The sequence below is a fragment of the Atheta coriaria genome, unplaced genomic scaffold, assembly GCF_025399875.1.
Source record: "Atheta coriaria isolate IRGN ID8LTWV9N9 unplaced genomic scaffold, Caltech_Dcor_3.1 hic_scaffold_1_pilon, whole genome shotgun sequence".
Taxonomy (NCBI): domain Eukaryota; kingdom Metazoa; phylum Arthropoda; class Insecta; order Coleoptera; family Staphylinidae; genus Dalotia; species Dalotia coriaria.
Window position 1 is genome coordinate 1,432,980 of NW_027045443.1, and position 27,990 is coordinate 1,460,969.

General features: G+C 40.7%; 2 protein-coding genes across 6 annotated transcripts in view; one reads left to right on the plus strand and one right to left on the minus strand.

Annotated features, from left to right (window-relative positions):
• The window catches only part of LOC135791465 (uncharacterized), a 67,144-nt gene that overhangs the window by 10,466 nt on the left and 28,688 nt on the right, over positions 1 to 27,990 (plus strand). For 2 of the 3 annotated variants that reach the window (XM_065301861.1, XM_065301863.1), the window contains one exon: positions 16,286 to 16,509. In XM_065301861.1, coding sequence (XP_065157933.1) covers positions 16,286 to 16,509 — 224 coding nt within the window. Of the gene's footprint in view, positions 1 to 15,498; positions 15,518 to 16,285; positions 16,510 to 27,990 lie in introns of those variants that run through there. The other variant, XM_065301872.1, reaches the window with a different exon arrangement.
• Positions 22,080 to 27,880, minus strand: LOC135794802 (ubiquilin-like). Of its 3 annotated transcripts, none has more exons than XR_010548956.1 (2): positions 27,715 to 27,880; positions 22,080 to 22,792 (listed from the first exon to the last, which is right to left on the minus strand). XR_010548956.1 is itself a non-coding variant. In XM_065306224.1 (2 exons), exons 1-2 carry the CDS (start codon positions 23,845 to 23,847, stop codon positions 22,242 to 22,244), a joined length of 1,116 nt encoding a protein of 371 aa, XP_065162296.1. In that variant the 5' UTR covers positions 23,848 to 23,948; the 3' UTR covers positions 22,080 to 22,241. The 3 variants fall into 3 exon arrangements, 2 of the variants coding, with proteins under 2 accessions (XP_065162296.1, XP_065162286.1); XM_065306224.1 differs by lacking the exon at positions 27,715 to 27,880 and adding an exon at positions 23,280 to 23,948 and having other exon boundaries at positions 22,080 to 22,789; XM_065306214.1 differs by lacking the exon at positions 27,715 to 27,880 and adding an exon at positions 23,280 to 23,947.

Here is a 27,990-nt window from a genome sequence, read left to right on the forward strand (position 1 = left end):
AAAAATATGATGCGCAGATATTTGTCTTAAGAATATTCGTCAAACGTTTAAATAAGAATATACCGTAGACAGAAATCTAAGAATTTGATATCTGTTTCTTCTTTGAAATCTCGCCACAAATGATATTTTTTTAAGATTTTTAATTGTAGTGCCTTTGCTTGATGGAATTCAAGCTTTTTAAAACCTGCGTTTAGTTTCCTTATCAACTCTGCTCGTTAACTCGGGTTTCTCATTATATTATTTAATGACTTTCACCATTTACTCACCGATACAATGTCTCCAACAAATGAAAACACAAAAAAAAATCGCAGGCAGTACATAAAAAAGAGCAATTTATGCTTCTCATTTGTTGACAATTCGTTAATTTTTATTTTAACTTTATCTAGGATTTGATGTACAATCTAATAATATTTAATAATGATGTTTAGTAGTATTATATGATGCATTCTGATAAAATTACGAGCACATTGTTATTACATACGCTTCATTACCTATTATTCTATGCTCCCTTACATGTAAATCATGTGGAAATTCTCCTTCAGCCTAAAATCCGTTTATGTGGCAATTTCGACCATTTCTTTCAACGCCGACCCGACTGTCGTCAACCAGAAATCAATTCATTTTGGTTTCCCTTATTTTACGAACCAATTCCTATATACCCCGGCATCCTTCAGCTTTAGCTAAACTTATTTCCCTTGCCCACCCTTGCTCAGCAAGGCTCGCATTCGTCGTGGCGAGCGTTTTTAGTAAATTTCAAGCCCCCACTCGTCACTCAACTCGGCCAAACAGACATCAACCGCCCTTGATTGATGGATTGGATTTCATTTGATGGTCTAATTACGTACCGGGTTTGCTACGGCCTAGTGGAACTTCAATCAAATTTCACGCATGCAAATCATTCGACGCGCGTAATCATATTTAAATCATCTTTGAGTACAATGAAAAAGTAAAGCAAATATTTAATAATATAACAGCATAATAAATGTGAACTGCATAATCTTAGACATCTTTCAAAGTCGGTGTCCTTTATCCCTTTGTATACAGATTTTATATACGTTATAGTTCATAATGATCCGCGCAATTACCGATCTTTATACTCTCGTCATAATCGCTTATAAAATGATCCCTTACGCAGCGTTGAACGATAAGCTATAAACGTAAAGTCGAACTGGGGAGATAAAAATAAAAACGACGTATAACGGCTGAGGGCCGAATATTTAAAGGAACGGTTCGTTTAACTCTGCGCCCGCAAGATATAAACAAATGACGCAATGGCTAAATGCGTTAGCCGTCGAATAAAATATTAAACATCCGGCCGGCCGGTTTTCTGGATTCATATTTGAAATGTGCTTACTCTACAAGTTGCCGTGTTAGTTTCGCGTGAGTTTGCCTACTTTCTAGCTGCAGAAAAAGGACGAGTGAAATATCCGACGGGAGGGAAATTGTAATCGATACTATTTGAAGGGTACTTTTGCAAATACATTGAAACTCGCAATACAAGTGAATATTATTAAACTATTTTTAGTGAAAATAGAACTTGGAGAAGTATGTATTTATAAAAATTGTATATTAAATATCAAGTGGGTAAACGGGAGTTTTAGTCACGAGATTGATTAATAGCGAGGTTTTAAATAATCGGGTGTTTAATAATGTTTAGTCACGTGTGCTGCACCGTAGGTAAATTCACAAACGCAAGCTTCACCCCGTGACTAAAGTACTTTATTCACGGTCTTCACCCATTTTAGTGTCTCAAAACTTAGGTTAAAGTAAAAAAAAATATGTTTCTAAATTGTCCTCATACTAAAAACGCTAGTAAATAGTTTCTTTTGTAGTAACCAGGGACAAGCAATTTTTTGATGGCAGCAACATTGAACATCATAGTGAACTGCGCACTTGCTTGCACTATTGGGCTGGCGCGGCAGGGCAGATTATAAACTAGGGCGATGTATGGGTGGTTCGGTAGCACGCGACACAACGTTTTGCTCTTATGGTGGCGGGAGTGTATATCCTCTAATGTACGCTCGACAATGTGTTCACGCCGCACGCACGCTCGAAAAGAAAGTTGAGGAAATTTTATAAAATCGCGTGAGCTAATAATAACATTCCATTAGATTGCAGTACATTAGGTGGATTATGCCTGGGGTGGGCGCTGTGGCATATCTTTCTCCTTCTCGCTTTCTCTCTCCTTCTTGTGTTCAGTAATATTCGCTCAAATATGTTTGAGATTGGGTTGTTTTTCTCGTGCACTCCGTACAGCGTCAATTATAAGGTCGTAAATATTATCACGACTGACGACTTTCTGAGATATTTTTTAATCAATACCGAGGCGGAAAACATTTCGCCGAAAAAATGGTTTGGGGAGCATAGTTGGCAAATCGTGAAATTTGTTACATAATTTGTATGTCGCTTATGAGCCTTAATGGAAACAAAAATAGGCAACGGGGTGGGGGGTGGATAATGTTTTTGTCGAATATCTTTTAAACTAAAAGCGATAGCTGTCAACGGATTGAAGATTATGAAACTATGTAAAATTCTTTATAAGATATGATAAGAAAATAATTAAATTTTGGTGGGTAAAGGTTCAGAAAACGCGATTAAAATTGTAAAAAGAACGAATTTTCATTATTTTTCTTCAAAATTTTTCGAATGCGAATATCTCGTAAACTAAAAGCGATAGAGAGGAACGGATTGAAAATTCTTAATCTTTCTTTGTGTTTTTAAAAATACCTGTCATGCCTTTTGCTACTTTTTGTAGCTTCAGGCTCTAAATATAAATCCAAATATCCAAAAAACTATTGATAATTCGGCTTAAACAATTCCTTTTCGAAGAACGAAATTCACAATCACACAAACTTCTCCCGGACGTTCCTACGTCTAAAAAATACTACTATCTGTTAAGAATTGTAGAAAAGGAAGCCGAAGAGACCGCAAGTTCAACAAAAGAGCTGCGGACGGTGGTGGCGGCTCCCGCACGTTGGCGCAGTACACCCGTTTCTAATCGCATGTTAGACCGTCACCAGTGTTGCGCAGAAAAACGCCAGCGCAGCCGGTGAAGAGGGTAAAAAAAGGGTGCAAACGACATGAATTAAGGGCGCATCTGTGGGTGATTGCGTGATTTGGTGGTGCTTATTTTCTGACGCTCAGCCACCACCGTCGCCCGGTGTGCATGTTCATCTCCTCTATTTTCCTACTTTATTATATCAATTTTCACCTCCTCTTCCTTTCCCCTACACGCCTTGAACTTATATTCATTTCGCATACTCGGTGCTCATTGTTGGTACGTGCAGGTGCAACAAGTTCACCACGCAATATACACTTCACTATTCTTGTTTTTTAGCAAAAATAATTTTTGAAACTATCAATTAAAGCAAATGTGTATGAAGAATGTTTTCATAGCTTATTTTTTGTGGCGCGCTGTGGGTCTTCTTAACCCATGTCAATCTGTCAATCAGGTTGCGTTGTACACAATTTGCGATGCGGGAATGGAAGCAGGATTGCGAAACGGAATTTGAGGCGAAGCGGGAAACGTTGCAGTCTTTCCTACGCGCGGTTTTTTTTTATCCGTCGAGTCTGACGGCCAAAACTGATGAAATTTTAATGTCGTAGCTGCGCGCTAGGTGCCAGGCAGAGCGCGTCGGGTTAACGCGCCCGAAATGATAAAGATTATTGAAAATGCATGCGTAAGAAACAAGGCACTGGACGTGGAAAACGCTTTAAACCGTTAGCATCCGGAGCGCGCGTCAATAGCAGAGACAGTGATAACGAATTGTTATATTTCCCATTCGGCGGGTCTTGCACATGATGCGCGTCCTGAACCATCGTCGCTGGAGCGACCGAGAACCCAATTTTTTCCGGTTATTTATCTTGAGATGCCGCAATAAATAAATGAAAGGAACGATAGGCAATATTTTATCTATTCGGGTATGTTATTTCTTAATAATCGATGGCATGAACGAGGACGCCGAATGCGCGCGAGCAAAGGACGCGTTTTCTCCGGTCACCCTACCGAGGGCAAATATCAAACCGGCCAACTTGCGACGAGACCTAACTTACGAGCGTCGTCCTGCGACGTGAATAAGGGAAAGATCGCACCGGCGCGTCGGCATCGAGTGGAGGAGTTTGTGAATGCGCGCGTTCAGGATTTATAAATTTAATATGAGAGATGTCTACATAGGGGATAGTACGAGGAGAGATAGGTGGAGATAGAGATGCGGGATGCTGATACCATACCGTGCGCCGTATGAGACCACGAATGGGGGCAGCGTCGAAGAAGCGAGATTGTGAAACCATGAAAACCATGCATGCGATAGCAGCGAGTTCTCGGGTTTGGCTGGCCAGACGTCAAATGGGATCCGCACACCTTGTCAGAATGTAGGTACGAATTTTCGAGAGCAAATTATTTACGAGCAACGCGAAAGTTCGCCCGCAGAAGAACATTGCGAAACGCATGCGCACATGACTGTGACCGAACTTTTGTCGGATTTGCAACTCCTGGGGAAAATAATAGACATTGTCCGATTTACGAGTTATTTCACTTGCATTTCACATGCGTCTGCATTGATTCACAAAAATAGAATAAATGCCGAAATTCTAGTCTTTCAGCTAAATAAATTGCCCAATAGATACAGCTTAGGAAAATTGGCTAATGTGAAAGAAAGCCGGCGTTGTTCTATTTTATTTGTGCACTCTAAATATGTAAAAGCGCTCGCAGTTTATCTAACTTTTCACGCAGCGTTTTATTTAGTGCGGTCTTAAGCTGGTGTGCGCTGTTCCTTCCTAAAATATAACCGAATGTAACCCTTTCGCGACGAGTGATTTACGTGCGATTCTTGCCAGTTGATAAAGTTAAAAGGGCAAAAAAGGAGTTAGCAGAAATACTTTAAACGCTTTTCTAATAGTCGGAGCATTACAACATTACCAGTAAATTTTCGCACTTTCCGCCGAAAAGACCATTTCGTACGCTTGAAGCTACTCCACCAATTTGTCAGCAATGCAATTTTCTTTCCAAGAATTTTTTTTGATAAAACATTGTTGAAAATAATTTATTGGCGAATCAAAAGTTCGAAATCTTAATTTAACCGCACGGACATCACTGGCGAACCTCTTACTCGTTCCGCAACCCGTATTTGTTAAATTACGGTAAATGCGAGAGAATTAAACAAAGTAATGCTGTTAGCACAGGTTAGTGCAGTCGAACGCGCAGCGGACAGTTTCGGCTGACCGGCCGGGAGCACGTATATCCTACACGGATCGTTGAGCGGTGGTTGAGGCGAGCGGTGACTTTGTGAATTGCGGCCGCTGCGGCCGGTGCTGCTGCTGCCGCCGCCCGACCGCCCCGCCGGCATGCACGACGGACGTGCGACCATCATCGTCACGGTGAGACCGAGCGCGCGCGGCGCTTGCAACGCAAATTTGCGCGCCGGGACGCAGCCAGCATGCAATAACATGCAATGCGGGCGCGCTTCTTTGCGCACGGACGGGCATTTCGCTTTGCATTAAACCCAGCCTCCTCCTGCCACGGAATGCATCTTCTGCCGGCGCGCGCGGCGCTAAACATACTAAACGTCAGCATCGATTCCACTGTGGCAGTCGGCCAGGCAGGGTTTTATGCGTGGGGTAGCTGTAGCGACAGCTTAATGCACGCGCGAACGTAAGACGATAATGCCGTCGGACAGAAGGACAATTTAATTAGGGCGCAAAAACGGGCCGAATATTATATAGTGGAGGTGTATGCGTGGGCCCAACCGGTACAACCACGCGATACGTAATGCGGCTAAGGATTATTTAATGCGGCGTTAGCCTTATTAAATCATCCAACTTGGCAGACTTAATAATAATCTAAAGATTTACTCATTACCATTAGCGACATTAATAGACATTAGTAGTCCGGGCAAGGGTGGCGCAAGATACAAGAACGAGCTTATCTATATTTATTCGCGCGCTTGTGTTGAAATTATCAACGTCTTCACGCTTCTTCGTTTTTTCTGACGACTGCCGGCACCTGATAAAGAATCCGTTCTCCCCTTCGCATGCAATGCCGTGCTTATTTAATTATAATGCTTGTGTTTTGGGTACGTGTTACATCCGAGTAACCGTGATGAATGATTCTCGGTAAAGCGTGAAAAAGATTATTAGAGTGGCGCGTTGTTGTGACCATGGATACAGCAGAAGAATGAGCAGGGTGCGCGCTGGGACTAGAAACCGATGCGAAAATTAACGAACGAAAACAAACCCGGTATGTGTGCTGGTGTGAGGGAAAATATTGTCGCCAAAAATGCTGCAATGCAGGTATAACACTTGTGTTCATATAATCGCCACGGAGAGAAATTCGGGAAGGGTGTAAATTGTACTCGGACAAGGGGAATATTATTCTGTTCAGTAAAATTGAAAATGTTGATGATTACAAAATTATTTGCATCATCTTTATTTCAAAAATAAAAAAAAATGCAAAAAAGTTAATTTTGGTCCATTGCGAAACATTTACCACATCAAAACGACAAATGAATCTTTTTAAATATTTGATAAAAGTGCACAAATCTGTTTGCCAATTAAATTCAACTTGTTTTTGACCCAAAACTTTTTTTTCAGCGATTTGTTAGCGTACTTTTTGTTTAAGTTAGTTTGCGTAACAACTCAGTTAAAAACACGTGCGTATCACCATTCATTTTCTATCTGTAATCCCAGTTGTGCATTTTCCTGTGAACCTACCAACGCTATTTGAACATTTATTTAACACTCGCTGGAGTCGCGCTGGAGTTGTTAGCGGAATCGAGGATGCAAATGCTCTCGGCCTGCCGTTTAATTCACATAACCAAATTCAGATTGCAACCTAGCGATATCTGCTCGCTTTTAATTAATACACTAGCGTGATTTTTACACAACAATTGTGGGCGGCTGTGGAGGTGTTTTCTGCGCGCGCTTCGGATTTAATTTGCGCGTTTGTTCGTTTGTTCCACTAAGCGCAACGCGAAGTGCTCTCCTTCAGAGAGGGTGGCAGTTTTGAAAGTGAAGCTGCCCGACGAGCGAGTTAATTTCCTTCTAGTCTGTTTGTCGTAGATAATGTCGGAATGGAATTAATATGTGTCGAAGAAGCGAACGGAAATAATAAGCCTTTTCTCTACGATACGTTTCAGTGAACTTCCTGGTGCGAAACGAAAGTATTTTGCTAATTGAAATGCACTTTTCAAGTTTCTCGCATTTGTAAAACACTATAATTACTAGTAGCTATCAATTTTCTTAAGTGTTATGTGAGAACAGCACGGATTTATTTATGATATGTCTTTGCTTTCCACTTCCCTGCTTTGTCTTCGATGTGTATAAGATTTTTTCTTTGCTTTTGCCTCGTTTTGATCTTCACTTTGAGCTGTTAGCTTTTTCGCCCTTTTCTCCCTCGACGCTTTGCCGTAACGGCGTTCCTCGTATTTCAGGCGCTAGCCATAACCATAAATTGAATATCAAATATATCGACCATATTAGATATATTGAGCTGAAACATGTAAATCTCTTTCTCTGGGCATTCTTCCGCAGAGCGGCAATTCGACTTCAGTTACGTTCGAGAGTCGTTTGTATTTGTTACGCCGTCACCGCCGCAACTGCCTCCGGCGCTAGTGGCGATTGCGATTACACCCCATGCTTTTCCATGCTTACGATTCCATAATACTTATTTTTATTTATGACTGCACGCCCTGTAACTACTATAATTCAAACTCATTGATATTTTCCGCGCTGCCCAATCATTAATATCAATAGTTTGTGCGGAATTAAAACATTGATGCATATTTCAACGCATCGACCATCGGAGTTCCATTTGTTTACAATGCTGATACAAACAGAGGGCTGCTGCAGCGTCGCGAGCTAAAAGTATAACCACGGAAAGCGAAATGCAAATATGCCATCGGAAAATATTTGCGCAGCGCTCTCCTGTTGCTTTAAACAACTAGACCAGCATTTTAATATTATTCAACTATACAACTGCGCTTTTCTATTCGTTTACTTTGTATTCTTTCGGTGGGCATGTTCAGTGCCAACAATGCTACCTGACCTACTCGTAAGTCGCCAAGTGTATACACATAGATACTCTTCTATCGGTCAGCAGGGTTTCTGTTATTACAAAATGTGAGCACCTCGACTCGTTCATCGCCCCGGACAATAAATTTGCGTTTGGTGGTTCATTTATCACGCTGCATTCATCTCGTTGAATGTTCAATAGCTCGTCCATCATCCCAATGCTGCCCCATGCTTAATATCCGATTTGGCGACGGGCATTGCCACATTGATAGAAATTCGTTCATGAGGATGTGATACGAGAATACGCCCGAAACATACACACTACTGCTATTTCGATTGATACCTTGCCGATTGATGAAAATCTCGTTGACGTCGCATTTTACACAATCTACGACTCTCTGTCTCCATCGTTGCGACGTACTGAAACGGTCCGATATTGTCAACATAATATCGGTTTTCGTTCGAGCGTTGTTTGTGTTTGCCTCGCCCTTCGATTGACTTAAAAACGACAAAAGGCAAACCGAAAATATACGCTGACTACCCATTCAAGCGCACAAGGCTCGAGCACACATCGGCATAGACCAAGCAAGCGGAAAGAAAGTTTCCTTGTCCATGCATTGCGCCACGCGTCAGTTGACTTGCCGTCGTTGCGAAAGTATTCACCTAGTTTTTCTACCTATTTGCGGACATATTCGAGTGGAAACTTAACAAAAGCGCATTTTACGATCCGCAATCGCCTCCCTCCAGCACACCACTCATGATATATGTAGCCTTTCTTGTATTCTGACGTATTCGGAACTCTTGTACACAAATTAAGCTGAATGTATTGCGAAAAAGGCCAAATAAGAAGTGTAGGAGTTCTTTCGACTAGCTTTTCAGACTGCTAGCAAACACGCGGGAAGACAGGAATTAGATCTCAAATATGGGATAAAGGCCAGTGGCCTGAAGACTGAGGTTGGGTCGATGGATAAGGTCTGGGTGCGGGGCAGCTTGAATTGCGCTATAAATTTTCTCAAACTACAAATTGGATATAAATTAGCTTATTTTCAAGTATAAATCCAACGACACTCATAGAGCAATTTCAATTTCAGTTTATAGCATGTTTTAAAGTGATAAACATTAGGTTCTGATTGCTTTCAATTGATCATAAACTATTTGAAACAGAATATAAATATTATTTTATTCAGAATCAACAAATGCAAATATATAGGAATAGTAAAATATAAATTTGCGATTTTAATGACTTAAAAATTCAAAGAAAAAACACAAGAACAATTGTTCCTTTAGAGGAAAATAGACAAGTTTTTTTATTATATGTGCCAAATAATTCAAAAATCTAAAAATGTATCAAAAGAATTAATTTAAAGTTGTATTTTTCAGTCAATTCTAGCGAATAAAATAATGCTGTTAAAGTTAAAGTGCTGTAAAAATTTTGAAAAGCATATTTATTACAATTTTTATTTCCTATTATATATTTAATATGGACAACCAGTACGGTCAAATAGATCATTTAATAGACGCGAAAATAAAACGGAAGAACATTGTGTGAGCACAAAAATATCATAAATATAGTGAAAGCAACGATATCACACCAATACATATCCATTATTATTATTATGATATACGAGTATGTATTATTAAATACCCATTTATACGAAACAGAGAAAAATTACCATCTACTAAAACGACTATCGATTTTTATCGTTTTATAAAATTGTTATATTTGTGTTTAACTTTTGCTACTATATGAAGTATTAGAAGATTTTATAACGTCGTAAATTTCTATCAATGTTTACTGATCCTTTATGAAACATGTATATTTATGGCGGGTACTTGACGCCTCGTTGGGGTGATAATTTAATACCATTACTTTTTTATTCAACGCCCGTTACTATTTCATGCATACGGGCAACATATGCATACGAACAATTCGCTTGTTTAAGTTCAATAAAAACACATGATTGATTTCTTTTGAGAATATTTGCGAGTGAATTCCGCTGGGTATTGAGTGCAAGCCGCATGAAAGAGTTGTTTGCAGGCCATACGCTTAGTTCCACTTGTTCTTGTCGAGTCTGCTTGTTTCTTGTTCTGGTTAGCCTCGCAGGAAAAGCGCGAGCTTTGGCCCGACTAATGAATTTGACGGCTAGCCACTCGAACCGTGTAAATTCTGTTCCGAAACATTTGTTGTTAAGAAGACCATTTACTCACTAGTTCATTCCAGCGACCACCTACCTTTTAGCTTCGACTTCAATTCCAAAATTTTCACATAATATTTTTATGATATTTGTAATTTATGCTCTTGAAGTTGTTGATGTAAATCAATCCATAAATTTCACAATTCGAAATGAAACCAATTAAAAAGATTGCGCTGCAAATAGAGACATTTCCTTAAATTACGTTCGCGCAAAATTTGGGTGCAAATTTCGCTTCAGTATCGGCCGGGCTGGGAATGCAAAAGCGCACGTCACGGGAGGACAAACAGCAGGAACCAACTTTTCTAATTATACCAATTTTACTTGTTGTATTGAATCGCGCGACACTGCCTTGCGAGGAGCGCCGGGTTCTGCCAGCGTACAACGCTATTACAGTCATTGATTTTACAATTTATGTACTCGTTTGCTGTGTTTTATTGTTGAAACTTTCGACGCAACTTCTTCGTACAGCGTTCGTGCGCACGACCCTAGCAAGCAAGCAAGTCGGCAAGGCGCGCCTGGAATATGACTTCGATCGGGCAGAAAAATAATATGGAAAATCTTGCAATTACTTCAATTATTCATTGAACGCATTAAGGTTTATTTTAGCTTTATATAACAAAAACAATTTCAACCTGAATTGAAGATGCATTTTAACGCCATTTAGTTTGATTTCTTATTTTTACCATGAAAGTTATATTTTTACATCAATAAAAGTATCTATTTAACAAACAATAAAAAGAAAGTTTATTAATTATTATTTACTTTTATTTATTTATTATTAATTATTGTTTGGTCCAATATGACAAACAGCAATTTTTGAATTTGAAATTTTCGGAGTTTGGTTTTTGAAACTTACGAGTAGTTTATGGTACCAGTTTATAGGATATTATGTTTGTTCAAATAATGTATATTTTCGAGGACTTCTAGTTTTGCATCCGCAGTATCTTCATATCTCGGTCGACATTAGCATCTCTTGAATCGACCACTCACTGCTCCGACCTCACTCAAATCTATGTCGCATATGTGACCGCCGCTTGTGGCCCCACTCTAACATTACTCCCTTAAGGGTGGAGGCGCCGGGCCTTGCATCTATGTGTATCCGGACCGGAAGTATTTTACGCCTATGAAGGATAACACATAGCGCCTTCAATCCACACCAACACAACGGAATTATATTAGAATAAGGTGCTGACAGAGGTGAAGAACACGATAGAAAAACAATTGTAGTAAGTAATCAATAATTGTTTTAATTTTGCGTTTTCTGAATTTCCGATTTACCATCCATTCGAATTAAAACTACCGTTTAGCGTTACGGTCGGGAGTTAAGTTCCTGCAATTCCATTTTCACATTTTCATATTTAATCGATGCCGAACTTGGCGGAAACTTCGCCCGAAGATCGAAACTCAAATTCGTAAATTGTAGCTATAGGAAAAGTCAACGCGCAAGTTTGCTTTTAATAGGGTAAGACGAAATAATTGCCGAAAATTGAACGAAATTGTTTTGATTATGTTTATTAAGTCGGGACGAGTTTCTGCGAATTTCTATTAGCGCTCAAGCGGTTCCGCACCGCTTCATGTTCGCGTAACGCTCTCCCCCGAGAACGGCGGCGTATTCCCCGTCATTAATGCGTACTTGCCCGAAGAAAGTATTTGCTGGTTGAATCGCTCTCATCTGCCAAACACAGAAATACAAGCTTACAAATAATCTTTAATACAAATCCACCGCCAGTCTCTAAATTTGTCTCTAGGAGTAAATCATACAGTAGCTAACCTACGACTAGAATTTAATTGTCATACGCGTAGTTTTATTTTTAGTGCACACTTGGCACTTACTAAGTCTGCGTCGGATATAATGCAATAAAGTAAAAACTAAAATCCAAAGTTGTTTTCGTTCGCCTAGCCTTGGGCGCCTGCAAACGGACGTGCGAAGGGTTGTTATTCTAACTGTAGTAGATTTAATGGCTTGTTTTCGGGAGGAAGGACTTCCAAAGAATGCAAGAATGCTCGTACAGCAACGCCGCCATCAGGCATGAAGGGAACGTAAAATTTGCATCTCCGACTTTCGTAATTTAAGTAGCACGTGTTCCCTTCCACATCGATCTGTGCGGCTCTTTTTCTGCGCCATTTTCGTCCTCCTTCGAAACCAACACCTGCAAACACTAGCGCCGGAGGACTCATAGAAGTTGTTGACAATGCATGAAATATACTCAATACAATTTCGCCGTTGTTCGCGAGTCTGTCGTAAATCTGGATGCATTTGAAGGAAAACAAGTACCTGGCTGCGCAATAACAACTTTTATTGATAATAACAAAATTTATAAGACTATTAAAATCGTCTTCGGGATAACAAGAAAAAAATGTGAGCGTGCTTAATGTTCGCATTAATAATTTTTGCCTCGGTTAAACTGTCGGCATTCCGAAGCTGTTTAAACTATGGCTTCATACATGCGAGAGACTTAATTAATGGACAGTTACGCCAAACTTATTACTAATTTATTGCATTTTTAATTAACACCAGGACAACGGGGCGGTGGAATAGCGTTCATTTACTATTCAAGTATTCACGACGCGAAGTTTAAGCCGCTTGCGAGCGTGCTGTCTCGCGCACATTCGCCCGCCGTCTGCACGAAAGGGAAACTTCTCGCTCGCTCAAACTTTAATCCTTCGCCAAAATGTTAAATAAAATTAATTTTCCTTTGGATTTGCATGTTTCAACCATTTGCAAATATTTTCTTAACGCCGCACAAAAACATCAACAAAAACGGGAGATAATTTCGCTCGGGATGTTATTATCGGTCCAGGCGCGGGTGTTGCGAATGTAACGTAATACTTTGAAGTACGATGCGGGCCGATACAAACCTGGAATGCTGCTAGGCTTTGTAGAATTAAAACGAACACCTAATGTGCACGCGCGCGTCCACCAAATACGACCGGGTGCGCGCAGCGCAGGACCGCGAGTGGAAGTAACGGTCGCGGTGACCGAATGGCGCCATTCGTGACTCGCAAGTAGTATATCATCCCGTGCGGGCGGCGAACGGCGGCGGCAGCCCGAATGGCTGGCCGGTGGGATCACGTCGCTGCCGTTTGTGCCGTTTTCCATTGCGGCTGCAACCGAAACCGCGTTGCGTGTCCTGAATTTAATTGCGTGCGTATTTCAGCCTCCGCGGGCCGCCAGCGGACGCGCCACACGTGATATCCAGAGTACACCCCCGCGAACGTAACATAATTCCCTGCTGCTACCGGCTCAAGTTGGTGCTTCGGATGGAGGAGCAGGAACTGCCAACAGTCTTTAGTCCTTTCGATGCGCAGCCACCTCCTAATTTTGGCCGACTTGCACACTAAGTCCAACTTTAACCATAACCAATTTTATAAAATTTGTTTACTCATTATAGGCCTAGAAGTTGTTTCTTGGAGCCTGTTTCTCAATTAATATTCTGTAAACCACTAATTTCATTTAAGAATCAAGAGAATCAAGAGATTGATTGAAAGGGAGCGTAGTGCGCATTTAATAAATTGAGTGTTTAATAACGTTTAGCCACGCTTACGCTATTTTTTACACATACACTTAATTTCTACGTGGAAGTTTTTATATTTCAATTTTTGTATTTAAATTCTTTGAAATTTGTTCACACACTCACAGAAAATGTAAGGTTATAAATGGATGCCGTGACTAAAGTACTTTATAACGATATAAATTGCCAAACTTTTGAAGTATACATTTTTTGTAAATATTCATACGTCGTTGGTTTTTGAATGTAGGTACTTTTGAAGTTCTTTGCCTTTTTTGAGTGTCCTGCCTGTTCCGCTATACAAGGGGTACAAGTTCGATAGCATTTCCTCATTTTGCAGCCACCCCCGGATGCTAAACTCTACCCGTGCGCATTTTCAGCTGCGACAAGGAGTTGCAAGCATCTATACTGCTATGCTCCACCGTATACAAGTGCCGCTTGTATGTGACTAGTTATTGGAGCTTATAAAGTGTAAGTTGCTACTTCAAGTCGGAATTTACGATAGAGTGAACAAGTTCATATTAAGTGGTTAAGCTGCGCCACGTGCACTCTGCATGGATCTTCACCATTCCGCATCTTGTTCGGCAATTCCAGTCGTATTGTTTTCCACGCAAAACAAAATCAATTTTTACCTGAAACAAATTCTCTCTTTAAAATTTTGTGTTTGTTCCGTAATACTTAAAATTTAAGTGAAATTAACATTTAACGCACGGGTATGGCATTGCGGTTTGCACGTTGGCATCAAAGATTAATAATGCGCTAGTTAATTCAGTATTTATCGCGGCTCGTTTTCATTTTGCCATCGCCGCTAGCAGCAGGAATGTGCATGACGCGTACATTGTGCACCGTACGTGCACGTCGCTGTCACTGCTAGCGACGTCGCGGGGGCGGCGCTCATGAGATGCGGATCTTACATGTAAACACATGCCCGCCATTGCCATCGCGGGGGATACCTTCTCGCCGTTACCTCATTTACTCTTTACCTAGTCATTCTTTAGCGGCGGCGGGGTGCGGCGGCGCCCTCAACAGACGCTTTTGTATATTCAAGCAATCCATCATGCTTACGCTTGAGTTATGCCAACATTTAGAAAATTTATTATGCACACACGCCCAAGTCGTGGTGCGCGGAACGCGGCAGGAGTTTCCAGTCGACTCGAAATGATCAAATGAAATTTGCGTTGGCCGCCCGACCCAACCAAATCCACCACACCTTGTAAACTCTCGGCAACACTTTTGCATATTTATACTTTTTTCGTGCAAATTAAATATTTCTTAATCGCTTGTAATTTATGGAAATAATTATGCATTTTGCTAGGCACTCAGTATAAAAATGGAAAAGAAACTTGAAAGAAAATAAAAGCTTATCTTGTTCACTAGTATATTGCAGGGCAGAGGTGTTCTGAATGCTTGAAACAAATTCATAGTTCCATAGAAACGTCTTGCGGTAAATATCATTGAATCTATCAATAATTCTTTAAATCAAGCGAAGATGGAGTTAGAATGCGCATATTTGCATTGAATTCTAAACGCACTTAACGCTGCAAGTTGTTTGTGAGTGAGTGAGTGGTAGTGAGTGCACATCGCCTTAAAAGGAAATATTCCTGTCCGATCGCGCCAATTGGTGCAGCAGGTTTTGTTTTTATCTCTTAGATATATTTGTTTACATTCATGAGGCAGTGTACCGCACAGCACAGGTCGGTTAGTTTGTGCGTTTCTTCCGCGTGCTACGTTGTTCAGTGTAAACCTGAAAAACTGAAACAATAAAAGTGCTTCATTTATAGTCTAATTGCAGCTATAAATGGATAGGTAAATAATTACAGTTATATTAATTCATTTTTCATATTCATTCGAAAATAATTGTAATCGGTTTATGAGAACCCAGGCCTCTAAAATGGCTTCTACAACGTAAATTTAGAACCTCAATATTGTAGCAGTGCGTTATCGCTTCAAGCCTCAACTACCTAAGAAACTATTGATGAAAAGTGCAGAATATACAAAGAAAAATAAAAATTTAGCGTTGATCCAATCGTATTTCCGCCTATTTTCCATAGAAAACTATTTATATTGTTAAGATATTTAGTCAATTATGCACGTTTGTGATATCCTAGGACCCAGATATCTCCTGTAATTATAACTTTGAATTGCGCTCTGAATTATTAATAAATCCGCCTGTGGATGTCCTGCGCCTGGTGCTATTGCTAATGCTCCTGTTTGATATATGTCGCAATGGCCGGCGCACGATTATTCGGGCCACGCCGGCAATAAAAGCATTTAATTTATATTAACGTTACATGTTTAATGCCTTTTTAATACTCTATTGACAGCCGGCCCGGGCTGGCGCGCCATATCGGCGTATTGACTTCATGAATAAGTCCGTTTAACATAATCTACCCCAATTGTCCCTGCGTATAGGTACTTCTACGCAGTACCTATGTGTTATCGTTAACCGTAATACACAATTAAACGTGAATGAAAAGAAATTAGTCGTCAATTTGCCTCGTATTCAGCGTGTGCTTTGCATGTAACTCCATAAATATATTACCGTATAAATTAATCGTGTGGTTGTTGTTTCAGCCGAAGCCACGAAAAAAGACCATTGCAACAAGACAGTGGACATCTACGATGACGTGTCCAGCCCGGAAGTAACCGGCGATAATGTCGGCAAGCCGATGACATGCTCATATCGCTTTCGATCGTTTCGCGGCACGCCGAAAGATTGGATCCTGCGCATCAAGTTCAACAAGTTCAAAGTGGGCACGCTGGTGAACGCCAGTCATTGCGATGGCGGGTACATGCAGGTGAGTGTCTCAGTTTTCGTATTTTACTGTTTTGTGCCGAAGAGGAGCACCGGGATACGCTTCTCTATCAAATTAATATAATTTATGCAAGCAACAGTTGTCGTGCGCCACCCGCTACAAACCGCTCGGATGTGTGGCTACGGTAAACAAATTGAGAACGTGTGTGCAACTCGTACTCGTTAGCAACTCTTGCACCGATGTTCCCAAGTTGTTCAGGCTGCGACGTGATGCGAAACAATATCACGTAGCTAATTTCAAGTTATAATGTGATGTGTAGCCGCGTATTCAACAAAACTAAGCATTGCGGACACCGGAACAAGTGGACGCTCGGTTTAACAAAATATTTTGCTTTGCTACTTAGTTTACCACAAATATTTTCGGTTTAATTTATGAGTGTAGTGTACCTAGCTTAAAACGAGAAAATATTTTTCAATACTTAAGTAATAATGATGAAAAATTGAAAAATTTGAAAAGGTTTAAAATTGTTATTGAAATATTGCACAGATCAGAATATATTAGATATTTAAGATGTCGATAGCGAAAGGTCAGCCGTACCTGGCTCTTAGACAATGAGCTGGAGAAAAAAATGAATGTAGTATCGGAAATGGGTATAGGCCAATACCAACGTCTAATATTAAGTATACTTTGTAACATAAAGCATAGTTTTAAAGATGTACCGAGTGCGAGGGACGACAGTTGTAAAATTGTAAAATATGAGAGCAGAGAAGTGGGAAGAATGGTTGCGAGGCCTGAGGGTCACTTTTCTGACCTAAGGGCAGGCAGAATAATTTTGGCGTACGACTAGTGAAGACGTGTTTTGTTATTTCTTTAAATATTTTGTATCAATTGAATAAATTGGTTTAGCTTACTCTCTGTTTTTTACATTGGTATTAAATCCGATCTTACATGAATACATTACTAATATAAGCCACATTTATTAGTTTAAAATACAATTCTGATTTGTATTGATTTTGTATTGCCAATGTACTGATTAAAGCCAATGCACCGTCATTGTATGCCTACTGTTGCCCAAAAAAGTTTGGAAGGATTGGAGTCACATGGTGCTGAGGTTTCTCGTTTCACCGTCACCGACCCGCGCGTTTTACTTCAAACAAGTTTATTCCGCTGTACTTAAAAAAGTATCAAATTTTCAGCACTCGTGCTCGCATGTTAAATGTTCCTGCGCCAGTCGCAGAAATATCCACTCACATAAACCGCATTGAAAGGCAATTCATTATTTTATGTTTCCTGTTTTATTTATCCAGTACGTAAGAAAACGTTGGTCCAGTATTTTTCAAATAAACATGACATACTTTCTATCATGTTTATTATAGATTTATTTATATTTTTGTAGAAATAATGATGTTTTGAAGAAAGTAACGATATTAAATTTTTGCTTGTTAATAAGGGTTAATCAATGGCGTGACGTCTTTTTAGACGTTTTCTGCCTCCCTTGGGTTAAATTTGCACTCCGCGACGCAATATTTCTTCCCGCTTGGTGCCAGCCCAAGATGAAGCATTATTACTAGGGATAATATGACGACGATGCGCTGATCCCACGACTTAACTCTCGATGCTTAATGACGATTATTACTCGCTGCGAAGAATGAGAAAAGAGACACTGAGTGGCGTGCGCACAGAAAAAAAAATATCATAGAGGGAATGTAGCGACAACGGACAGTTTAAGTTTGCTTGCGCTAAGCGCCCCAGCAAAGTTTATTAAATCTGATGATGACAGAAAGCCGGCAGGTCGTCTTAATTAAATCTAAGCGGCGTGTTTTCGATGCGCCTCCTTCGTGTGTTTGTTTCATTTTGAGTCCGGGCGGAAAAATGTGGATGTGGCGAGGTTGAAATACTTTGAAATAATGCGGACTCCCGCTGACGGTGTAATAAGAGTTTCAGCTGGTGGATGGCAATTTTTGATTGCTGGAATTACGTTGACTTACGTCGGAGTTATTAAATTCACAGCTAGTTGCGCTGCACTCTTGTATTAATTAAACAAGGGAGTGCACGGGTAAACGCGTACTTATGTGTGCGACGCAAGACTAATTAGACAATCAGTCGGTGTCTTTAAGGTGGAAGTTTGCTGAGTCAATTCGGGCGGGCGGGGAAGTTAGCGTTCGTTTGCACGCGCGGCTGCCTCGCGCCTGCACTCATAATCGTATGCGCACTCGGCAAATAAATGCGGCACATAATTGTGTGCAAAACACCAACAATGCGAAAGCTCTCTCATCGTGCTCGGAAAGCATCGAAGCGTTTTGCTCGCGCGCGCCCGCGCGGTAATATGGTCGCGATTCGTGACTATCGTACATCGCATCGCATCACATCGCTTTCGGTAGGTGCGAGCGTCTATATGTCGGTAAGAACAACGCCATTGTGTCGCCTCGTCGTCATTAGTTTGATGGTAGCGCGTCGTCGGCTGTCGCCCGAGTAGTTCACGCGCTTTGTTCTAATTGATGACTATCTCGGTGGATGCTGATAAAGGCGGTTGGAAACGGAACCATCTAGAGCGTAGTGTGCCGCAGGGTAGACGCCGACCTCCGCACTCAGCCTTCCTCCTCCTGTCTTCCTGTTTGCGAAGTGACGTGCGCCTGCTTATTGCCTACAGATACATATTTACGATAATTCGCAACAAATTGTGTCTAAACTTGCGCATCGGACTATCATGGCCAGCCGAGCGAATCCGTAATGCGCAACGTGATGTTTGCGCTCGCTTATCGCAATTTGCGTTTGTTATAATTCGGTCGAAAGTTTTGGCACGTAGCAGAAAACTAAATGACAACCACTAAAACAACGCCGCGGAACTTTCGCGGAAAACTGCGCCGCGCCGCACATCATGCCAGTAACACGATATCAGCTCAACAACTAACTAAATAAACACGATAGTCCCGAGAATGCAACGCCATATCCTCGTCTATTAAGTAATTAAGTTTATTCGCTGGTTACGTGCGCAAATATTTAATGCGTATCGAGTAACATGTACGCAAAGTTAAATATGTTTATCTGTACTGGCGTGCACGCAAACAATTGAACAGTTGCAACCGATCGTGTTTACCTAAAGATTCAGCATGCTGAGCATAGTTACCAGATGATGACACACACACAAAAAAAAACACGCGAAACTATGGTATGATGAGCGGAATGCTTAGTTATTTATTTATAAATAATCCCAGTTTCTTCTGTATGTAAATGAAACTCATTTTCGCAAAATGCGCCTTTGTTCACCTTCGGGGTTTTGTAGCAGCCTTAAAAAATGTTAGCGAAAGGAGCATGAACGCGTGCCCTCCAGGCCATATAGTGTTATTCGGTATCATAATAAATTCAAGGCGTAAAAAATGACCCATTTCGTTGCAGCGCGCAGGTCGGTTAGTCCATCGTTGTTACTGAGCGCATCACAGCCGCTCGTTGCCGCCGCCCAGACGCGTTATCATTTATTACCGTTCGTTGTTATTCTTCGCGTCATTTGTTTGTCCATTCGCTTCACTCCCGGCGTGATGCGAGGCGCGCGCGCTTCACTCACACGCATTTCGACGAAAACTACAACTATAATGGAGAAGCAAAGGGAGAAGCGCAAGTTGTGTGTTTGCGCGCCTTCCGTGGGTGCCAAACATTTCGAGCATTTATATAATGCGCGCCGGTTGCCGTCGCTTTCACCCGCTTGCTCATTCATTCATTCGTTCATTCGCCCCCGTCCGTTTGGCGCACTATTATTTGGCCGGTCGGGCGAAAGGGTAGGTAATAAACGTGGCACATTCTGCGCGGTTCCCATCAGTAATTACTCTCAATTAACGAACGAAATTGATATAAATCACTACAATTGCTGATTTGCTCCGAAGGCGTCGGTTTCGATTAGAAGGGATGTGTGCCAGCCGTGGTGGCGTGTGGGTTTTCTCAACGCCTCGACTCCACTTATTTCCACTCGCCGTCTAGTACCTTCTATTACTTTTAACTAGAGCTTTATGGTTGCATTTATGTGCGCCCTATATGACCGGGGCATTATTACACGGTGCTTCTTTTTCATTTTCATTTAAGTGGTTAGTTTGGGTCGAAGACGTTTTCGGGAACGAATGAACCGTATAGCGGACGCTATACCCCGTACGATAAGGAAACTTGAATTTTTCGAATGCAGCCGCCCAGAATAAATGCCGCACGAAACGCAGATCAAAAACGAGGCCAACATGCAGAATATTATTTTCGGAAACGTTTATTTATTGGCATCCCTTCGGCGATATAATAGGGGTGGTTGCATCATAAACAAAAGAATAATTTAAATAATTATAGCATAAACGCAGTCAACTTAAACCCCGGCGTCATTTAATTAATGAATTAACAAGGACTCGAGCGGATAATAAACGAAAGACAGGCTATCGACCCCACTACACTATTAATCATCTTAATGTAATCGCAGGCGGGTCGTAATTAAACTATAATAAGTAATTATGGACATCCGGTCGAAATATTAACATCATTCCTGATGAATACCAAGAAACGCGGGAATCTGGAGGGCTATAATAATATATTGGGTAACAAGTGCGGAAAATTATGTTTGGCAGCACGAACTAATTACACATCTGGAAGCTGGAAGTCATTGCCATACTGCAAAAAGAAATTTAAAAAATGAAAATTTTTTTTTTAGCGCTTGCTGAATAGGTATTTATGGGGTCTTTTTCCTTAGGGTTTTCCATTGCATATTGACTTGTAGTATTTTTATTTTTTCCTTTCATGGTGCACAACAATGCACAATGCGCAACAAATTTCAACACTTGATTGTCAGAAATCATTATTTTTCTTTACTCAGACTTTTTAGTACTTCTTCAATTGTTATTTTTGCACGCGCAGCATCTACAACATTCTCTAATGCAACTATCGAATCTCCAGGTGTTTTTTATGTCAGTTTACCTGGAATATAAAATTGATAGCATTATACAGAGATTTTTACCTTATCAACTGTGAATTAGTTTAGATGCTTTCTATATTGTTTTCATATAGCCCGATTCCTGGTTTTCTTCTTGACGTTGTCAATACGGTTCATCATAGTCAATGTGTGATATCATCGGTAATACCATTGATATACTGCCGTTACTCAACATTAACCTTACCTATGCATTTAGGCTTTCTTCAGGTCAGAGAGTTTCCTCCTAGGCATTGAATCCGCATTTTGACTTTGCTTCGAGTTCTGCAGCGAGTCCTCTACTTCAGTACCTATAGGTAGTTTTTGTGTCTGTTATATCCTTACAATTCCCATGAGTATGAAGGAAGTAAATGTCGCTGCGCTTAGAGCCTTATAAACGTAGAAGGTTGAAGTACTCTCCTAGCTTTCGTTCGGGATGCGTGGGTAGCCTCTTAAGTCCCTGGTTTCAAATTCGTACGGCGCGGTTCTAACCATGGGTTTTATTCATAAAATAATATAATTTTCAAAAATGAAAACCCAATAGAGGAGAGAGTATTATACGTCAAAGATACATAATATTTTTTTGGGTTTTACAAAACAAGCGTGACGTGAGTTCAATAATTTCTTCTTTGGAGGCAATATTAATCTAAATATACTATACACATAGTTGTCCAGCAGCTTCTCAAACTTTAATTGACTTTTAATTGTTAATTTAAATTGTTATAAAACTGCTTTTTTTTAATATGATTACATGAAACACGGCGGAAATCACTGAGAATTTTCTTCTACGATGTGTTGAGATGCGCTAGGTCATTCAGGACTGAAGATGTAATTACAAAAATCATTCTTCTCGTGCGAGAATTCTAACGGCCCCATTGAGGTCACCGAAGGTCCGACATAGCGCGCGTAGATTGGCGTCAGGATCAGTGTAGCCCATTCGTTGAAGTTGATCCAGTTGGTTTCGGTACCGTACCTGTGGTGGCTGGATCGGCGGTGGCGGACGTTGTTGAGCCATCTGAGCCATATAGTCGCGTAGCCCACTTGCGGAATCCATTGTCTCCAGATTCTCAAAAATGCTAGATAGATAGTGGCCTAGATTGGTGCTGCTAAGATTCGGCGTGCTTTCCACAAAGGTTTGCAGATTATTTGAGTCACTAGCGCCGTCTTCAATTGAACTCAGGGGGTTTGAGCTATTGAGGACCTGGTTAATACCATGTGTTGTTCCAAATTGTTGTGTTCCTTCCGTTGCCCAAGGGTTGGAATATGGGTTATTGTTGTTGTTTTCGAACTGATATATGTTGGGATTAGTCCGATTGACAAGACTCGGGAAAGTGCAGGATTCTTCTTGAGAATGAGGATACTGCAAACGGGGCAACGTCTCGAAGTTACCTACTAACAACAAAACAAATTCGATAAATATTAAAATCAGAAAAAAAAAGTAGGAAGATTAAGGTGCTATAAACAACTAAAAACACAAAAAAATTAAGCCAAAACACCAAGTAGATAAATGTGTTCGTAAAATGCATTTTTGATTAGAATAAAAACTGGGAGAGAAAAAAACCAAAAATGCGCTCAGTTTTCCCATACAGTATCGACGAGCGCGAAAAAATTTGCAATTACGTTTTTTATGCGCGCTCGTAAAACGAATGCCATCGGCATTAAGTAAATGTGTGCTAGAGGTCATAGCGCGATGCAAAGGAATGTTTCATTCGCACCAGACGCGTAAAACAAAAGGAGCTTAGGGTGGATGCAAACGCGGCAATAAAAATTACCCAGCGCACTAACGCCGCCGCTGCACTCACTAAAGTTGAGTGCCTTTCGCGTGTTGGTTTTTTTTTGACACCTGAACTCAAAGATTTGTCACCGGTTGCCAACATACCAGTCATGGTGTTCTCTAGATCTGCATCCTGGTCGTCATCCGATGTGTCCTCAAAATCGTCAGTAAAAGCTTTCAAGTATTCCTGAAGCATATTCGGATGTCGAATAATATTTACAACATCAGGATTTAATACGACGTTTTGGAATTCAGGGTGAAGCTTTCGGAGAGTTCCCAAAAACTTATCATTACTGAGTAAATGAGCTACGGGGTCTGCTTCATCCGTGGTGTCTTCTTCTTCTAACCTTGTATTATCTGTTGAGCTGGCCGCGATGCTTTGTAAAACGCAGTTCTTAAATCTGCATGTATCTACTTGGTCATCACGGATGACCAAGTGAACCGTACAACCATGCGTCATGTTACAATCGAAAAGGTTCTCCGTATCCGCGAGGACCCTACCCGCGTAGATCAAGCATAGTTGCCGCATGTTCACATTGAAGCGCCTCGCGACTAGTGTTTTCAATTCGCCAATCCTTTGTGAGAGTCTTACTGCTATTTCTTCGATGTGTTCATTGTTTCTTACGACTACGTATATTAGATCGCCCTGTACGCATTCTGGTTGTTTTCCCATTTTGATTCGGTTAATATTTCCGCCGGTATTTGATCAATTTTGTGAGTGTGTGGTATGTGATTGAACTGAAAATTTTGCACTGTCAACATATTGACATGATGATGTAGACTAGAAATATTTCAAGGCATACGCGATTATAAGAATAGGAGAATATGTGAATTTAATTTGTAAACATGGACATATTTTGCGCGTTCGATTTTCTTTCTCTGCAATTTTCTAGTATTCGATAAATACCGATCGCACACTAACGTCTTTCCGGTCAAAGCCATTTTAAATTCGTATGCTCCGAACAGATGCCCCTGGGGAGTTTTTTAATATTTTATGTTTTGGAGCGTTTATTCGATCCACGAAAATTAAATAAAAATGATTCCGGTAATATCCAGCAAATTGGTACATATGAGGCTTAGAAAACTAATCATATTTATTTCTAGGAATTATATTACTCTTAATTACTCAACTCAATTCAAGATATTAAATATTTCTTTATGAAGTTAAAGTTATTTCGATTAAATTTGGAATTTGTGTAACGATTTAACTCGTCTCTCAACTATAGATAGTCGAATGCCCTACATCTAGGTACAGAATAAATATTTACCATATAATTTTCCAGCGCAAAGGAACTGTGTCCTCAATTGCTAACTATAGCGAGATGGTCCATAATATTGTATTTGTATTTTCGCGGAGGATTGCCAACGTTGAGTTGTTACAAGTCGTACGTGAGTGAGACTTTAATATAAATCAAAGTTTATGTTTTGGATAAATTTGCGCCGCACGGACACGCAAGTACATCGCAATCCGACCCAGCTACCCGATGGGCGAAAACGTTATGTGGACATAATATATGTTCATTGTTTCCAGCAGTCCACTCCGGTGGCCGCAGCGATCACTAATACTAATACTCCTTGAACTAGTTGGGACAACTGAGACGGCGGAAAGCGTGCGCGCGTGTGGTGGTGCGGCATTTCGGGGTGAAACTAGAGCAAACAATAGCGCTGAATGTGTTGGAAGCGTAGCGAAACATTGGCGAAAGCTTCGGAATTCAATGGCCTGTCCGGACGGCCACGCGGCGAACGAATCAAATGAATAACGACTCTTGAATCGATTGTTTCGATCTTTTCATATGCTAACAACAAATGAAATATTTTTCCGAGATGTTGTTTTCATTGCTTTTGATCGCACACACACACGCCAGCCCGCCGCTTCGTGTCCGGTGTTCATTTGTTCGGTTTTTCAGCCGGCGGATGTGCGCGCAAAAAGCTAAGTGAAAAGTAAACATTCCTTAAAATTGACAGCAAATAAAAACTCGCCGGCGGCGAAACGAACCGATATAAACTGGCAAACGACATTAAGCGCCGAATGCACGCGTACGCGTGTAATCATTAAATTTCATACACTAGCGTGTGGTGCGCGCAAAACTGTTAGCGTTTAGTGCGCGCCGCGTACTTGCGAAGAATGCCACCGGTGGATGGATTCAACGGGGTTTGTTAGTTCTGCAAACGCAGACAGTGTTCCGGTGCGCCGGAGGGTTCACGGGCGCAAAATCAACAGATATACGCTCGCAGATTCGTTTTTCGAAATTTCGAATTGGAAAACACAGGACTGAATAAACGAAACAAATCCGATCAATCAACCCGAATAGACACTAACCGTATTAGCACTTTAAGTAAATTTCTAATTTTTCTCGATTTTTCAACCATCCAAAGTTGTATAGAAGTAGGATTCACTTGAAAGAAAATACATTTTTGCATTTTATATACGGACGGTGATGTCGTGAGTAATATTCATTATTTACGGGCCGGAGCTTGCGCCTGCGCATTTACCTGCGGAGCAGCACAAGATTGTTTGAAATGTCATGCGACCTCAGTCAAACACGTCAGTATGTTATTTATAACCTTACATTTTGTAGTAGTGTGTGCGCAAATTTCGATTATATAAAATACAAAAGTTGAAATACAAAAATCTTATCAATTAGGAACTAGTGTGTAAGTAGAAAAAATGGCGTAAGCACCACGTGGCTAAACGTTGTTAAAGACTCGATTGCTTAAACGCTCGCTCTCAATCAATCTCGTGAGTAAACTCCCTGTTTAGCCACTTGTATACCATCCAAAGTTGTATAGAAGTATATATTGATTGGTAATACATTTTTATGCTCTGGTTTACCTCGAATTCGGTAGTGGACTGCAATTTGCTGCCGCAACATTCGGTGCACTGCATTCAAACCGACCTGACAATAAGAATAATTGCTAAATCGGCGTTTGCAAATCGCGTATTCAATGATCGCACGTGCCCGAACTTTATCGGCTGGTACCTAATAACTTTATAGTTTCGCCAAGTAAAATTATTGCAACGTTTAGAATGTATTCATTCAAAGTTATGGAATTATTACCGCCGTCAACGTCGCCAGCGTCGCCCCTCGGTCCTACCGTTATCACACGCTACGACGGCGGCACGTTGACTCGTGGGAGTTTTATTAAGTGGCATATCAAAGAGGACGACGCGCGCGGGCCCGTCTCGAGATGAAGGCAGAAGGCAGAAGGCAGAAAGCAACGCTCCCTAGACGCGACGCGAGCCGACACTAAATGGCACTAAACTCGACAAACTTTCGATATCGAAAGATTACCTACCCCCGCAGCTGCATACCTGGATGCGAGGAGTGTAGGTGTGTACGTGCGTGGCGCGCAACAAAAGGAGGTGGCAACTGCGGCTCCCGACATGCCAGCGGATACCAGCGCCGACTTGTTTGTTTCAACCTGGACGTCAATTTGGTTAATTGAATTACCCTTGCGATCCCAGAAATTAATCAAGTTACATTCCGGGCCGACGCATGCAGTGCGTTGTACACCCCGCCCGCGCGCGCGATGCAAAATTTAATTCAATTACGAACAATTTGTACTCGTATCAATTAGCGTGCGCCCGCTAGTCGCACGGAATGCTGGACATGGATTTTCTATCTAATCTTGGCATGTCTTGTAGCGCACGCAACACGATAACAGCTTTATATCAAGGCGTATACGTTCTTTTTATCTACTTAAATCTTCTACATAAATTCGATTATAAAACTGTCCGTAGATTAATGAAGACTTTGATTGTCACACTTGACAAGCATTTAATTATGAAGTAGATGCAGATATTTTCATTTTTATTGCTTTTTATTAATTGCTATATTTTTTACTTCTACTCTGTTTCCATATTGCACTATAGGAAAATGCGCAGTCGCAAACTCCACCCCGTAACTAAAACCCGCGACTAAAGTACTTTAGTCACGGTTTTAGCCGCTCGCGTTTTAAGTACCACTATTTCTGTTTCAAAACATTGGAAATATTAGCGGTTTAAAGGTGAAAATAGAAATATGCATTATAAGCATATGAATAATGCATTAAAAGCATTTTTCATATTCTTTTTAATAAAATGCAGAATGTTATGAGAGGGATCGGCATATATTAGGCCCAGGAGACATGAAACTAATTTGTAATCTATATCGTAGAACCAATGCACGCACACAAGAAAATATTGCGTGTACCACTTGATCACCTACATCTTGTCAGCTGTTTATTATCAGCAATCTGCCCGAACTTGAGAAGTTTGCCGCAAATAAGCTAGATACGAGTATATACGTGTTGTACCAAATAACCAGTACCATGGCAGTATTGCCAACACTATTGATTTAAAACCTATAGATTTTAAAGAAGGCACATTACCTATGTACTTAATTGTATTTATACATTCAATTTAATTAGTTTCTGTACATCTGTGGTCATTTTCAATGTTGTTTTTGTCGCCAAGCTTTGTACATACACAATTAAATCCGCAATGTCTGTTTGCATGCCTGTGATGGTCGCTTGTATTATCTTATAAAATACTACTTACCAATTAACACTGTCCACGTAATACCCACGGTACACCAGTAAACACTAGGAATTGTTGCCAATAAGCTTTAAAACGGCTTGAAAACCAAAATTTGTTGGCACTTAATATGCAGTTTTCGCGGGAGATATAAATTGGCAATTTTGCATCGAACAGTGACTTTTCGTAATAAAATAAATAAGCCGGATTGTTATGGTAACCAAAATTATTTTCATAGGCATAGTGATCTGCGTTGAAAACATTTTGTGTTTCTGCCATTTGGAGAAATGCGCAACACAT

What these genes read in the sequence shown, in the direction of transcription:
- LOC135794802 (XM_065306214.1), bottom strand. Translation starts at nt 23,847, where the DNA reads ATGGGAAAACAACCAGAATGCGTACAGGGCGATCTAATATACGTAGTC. An exon ending in TCTAGAGAACACCATGACTG is followed by an intron (nt 22,793 to 23,279) that starts GTATGTTGGCAA and finishes TTTTGTTGTTAG; the next exon opens with TAGGTAACTTCGAGACGTTG.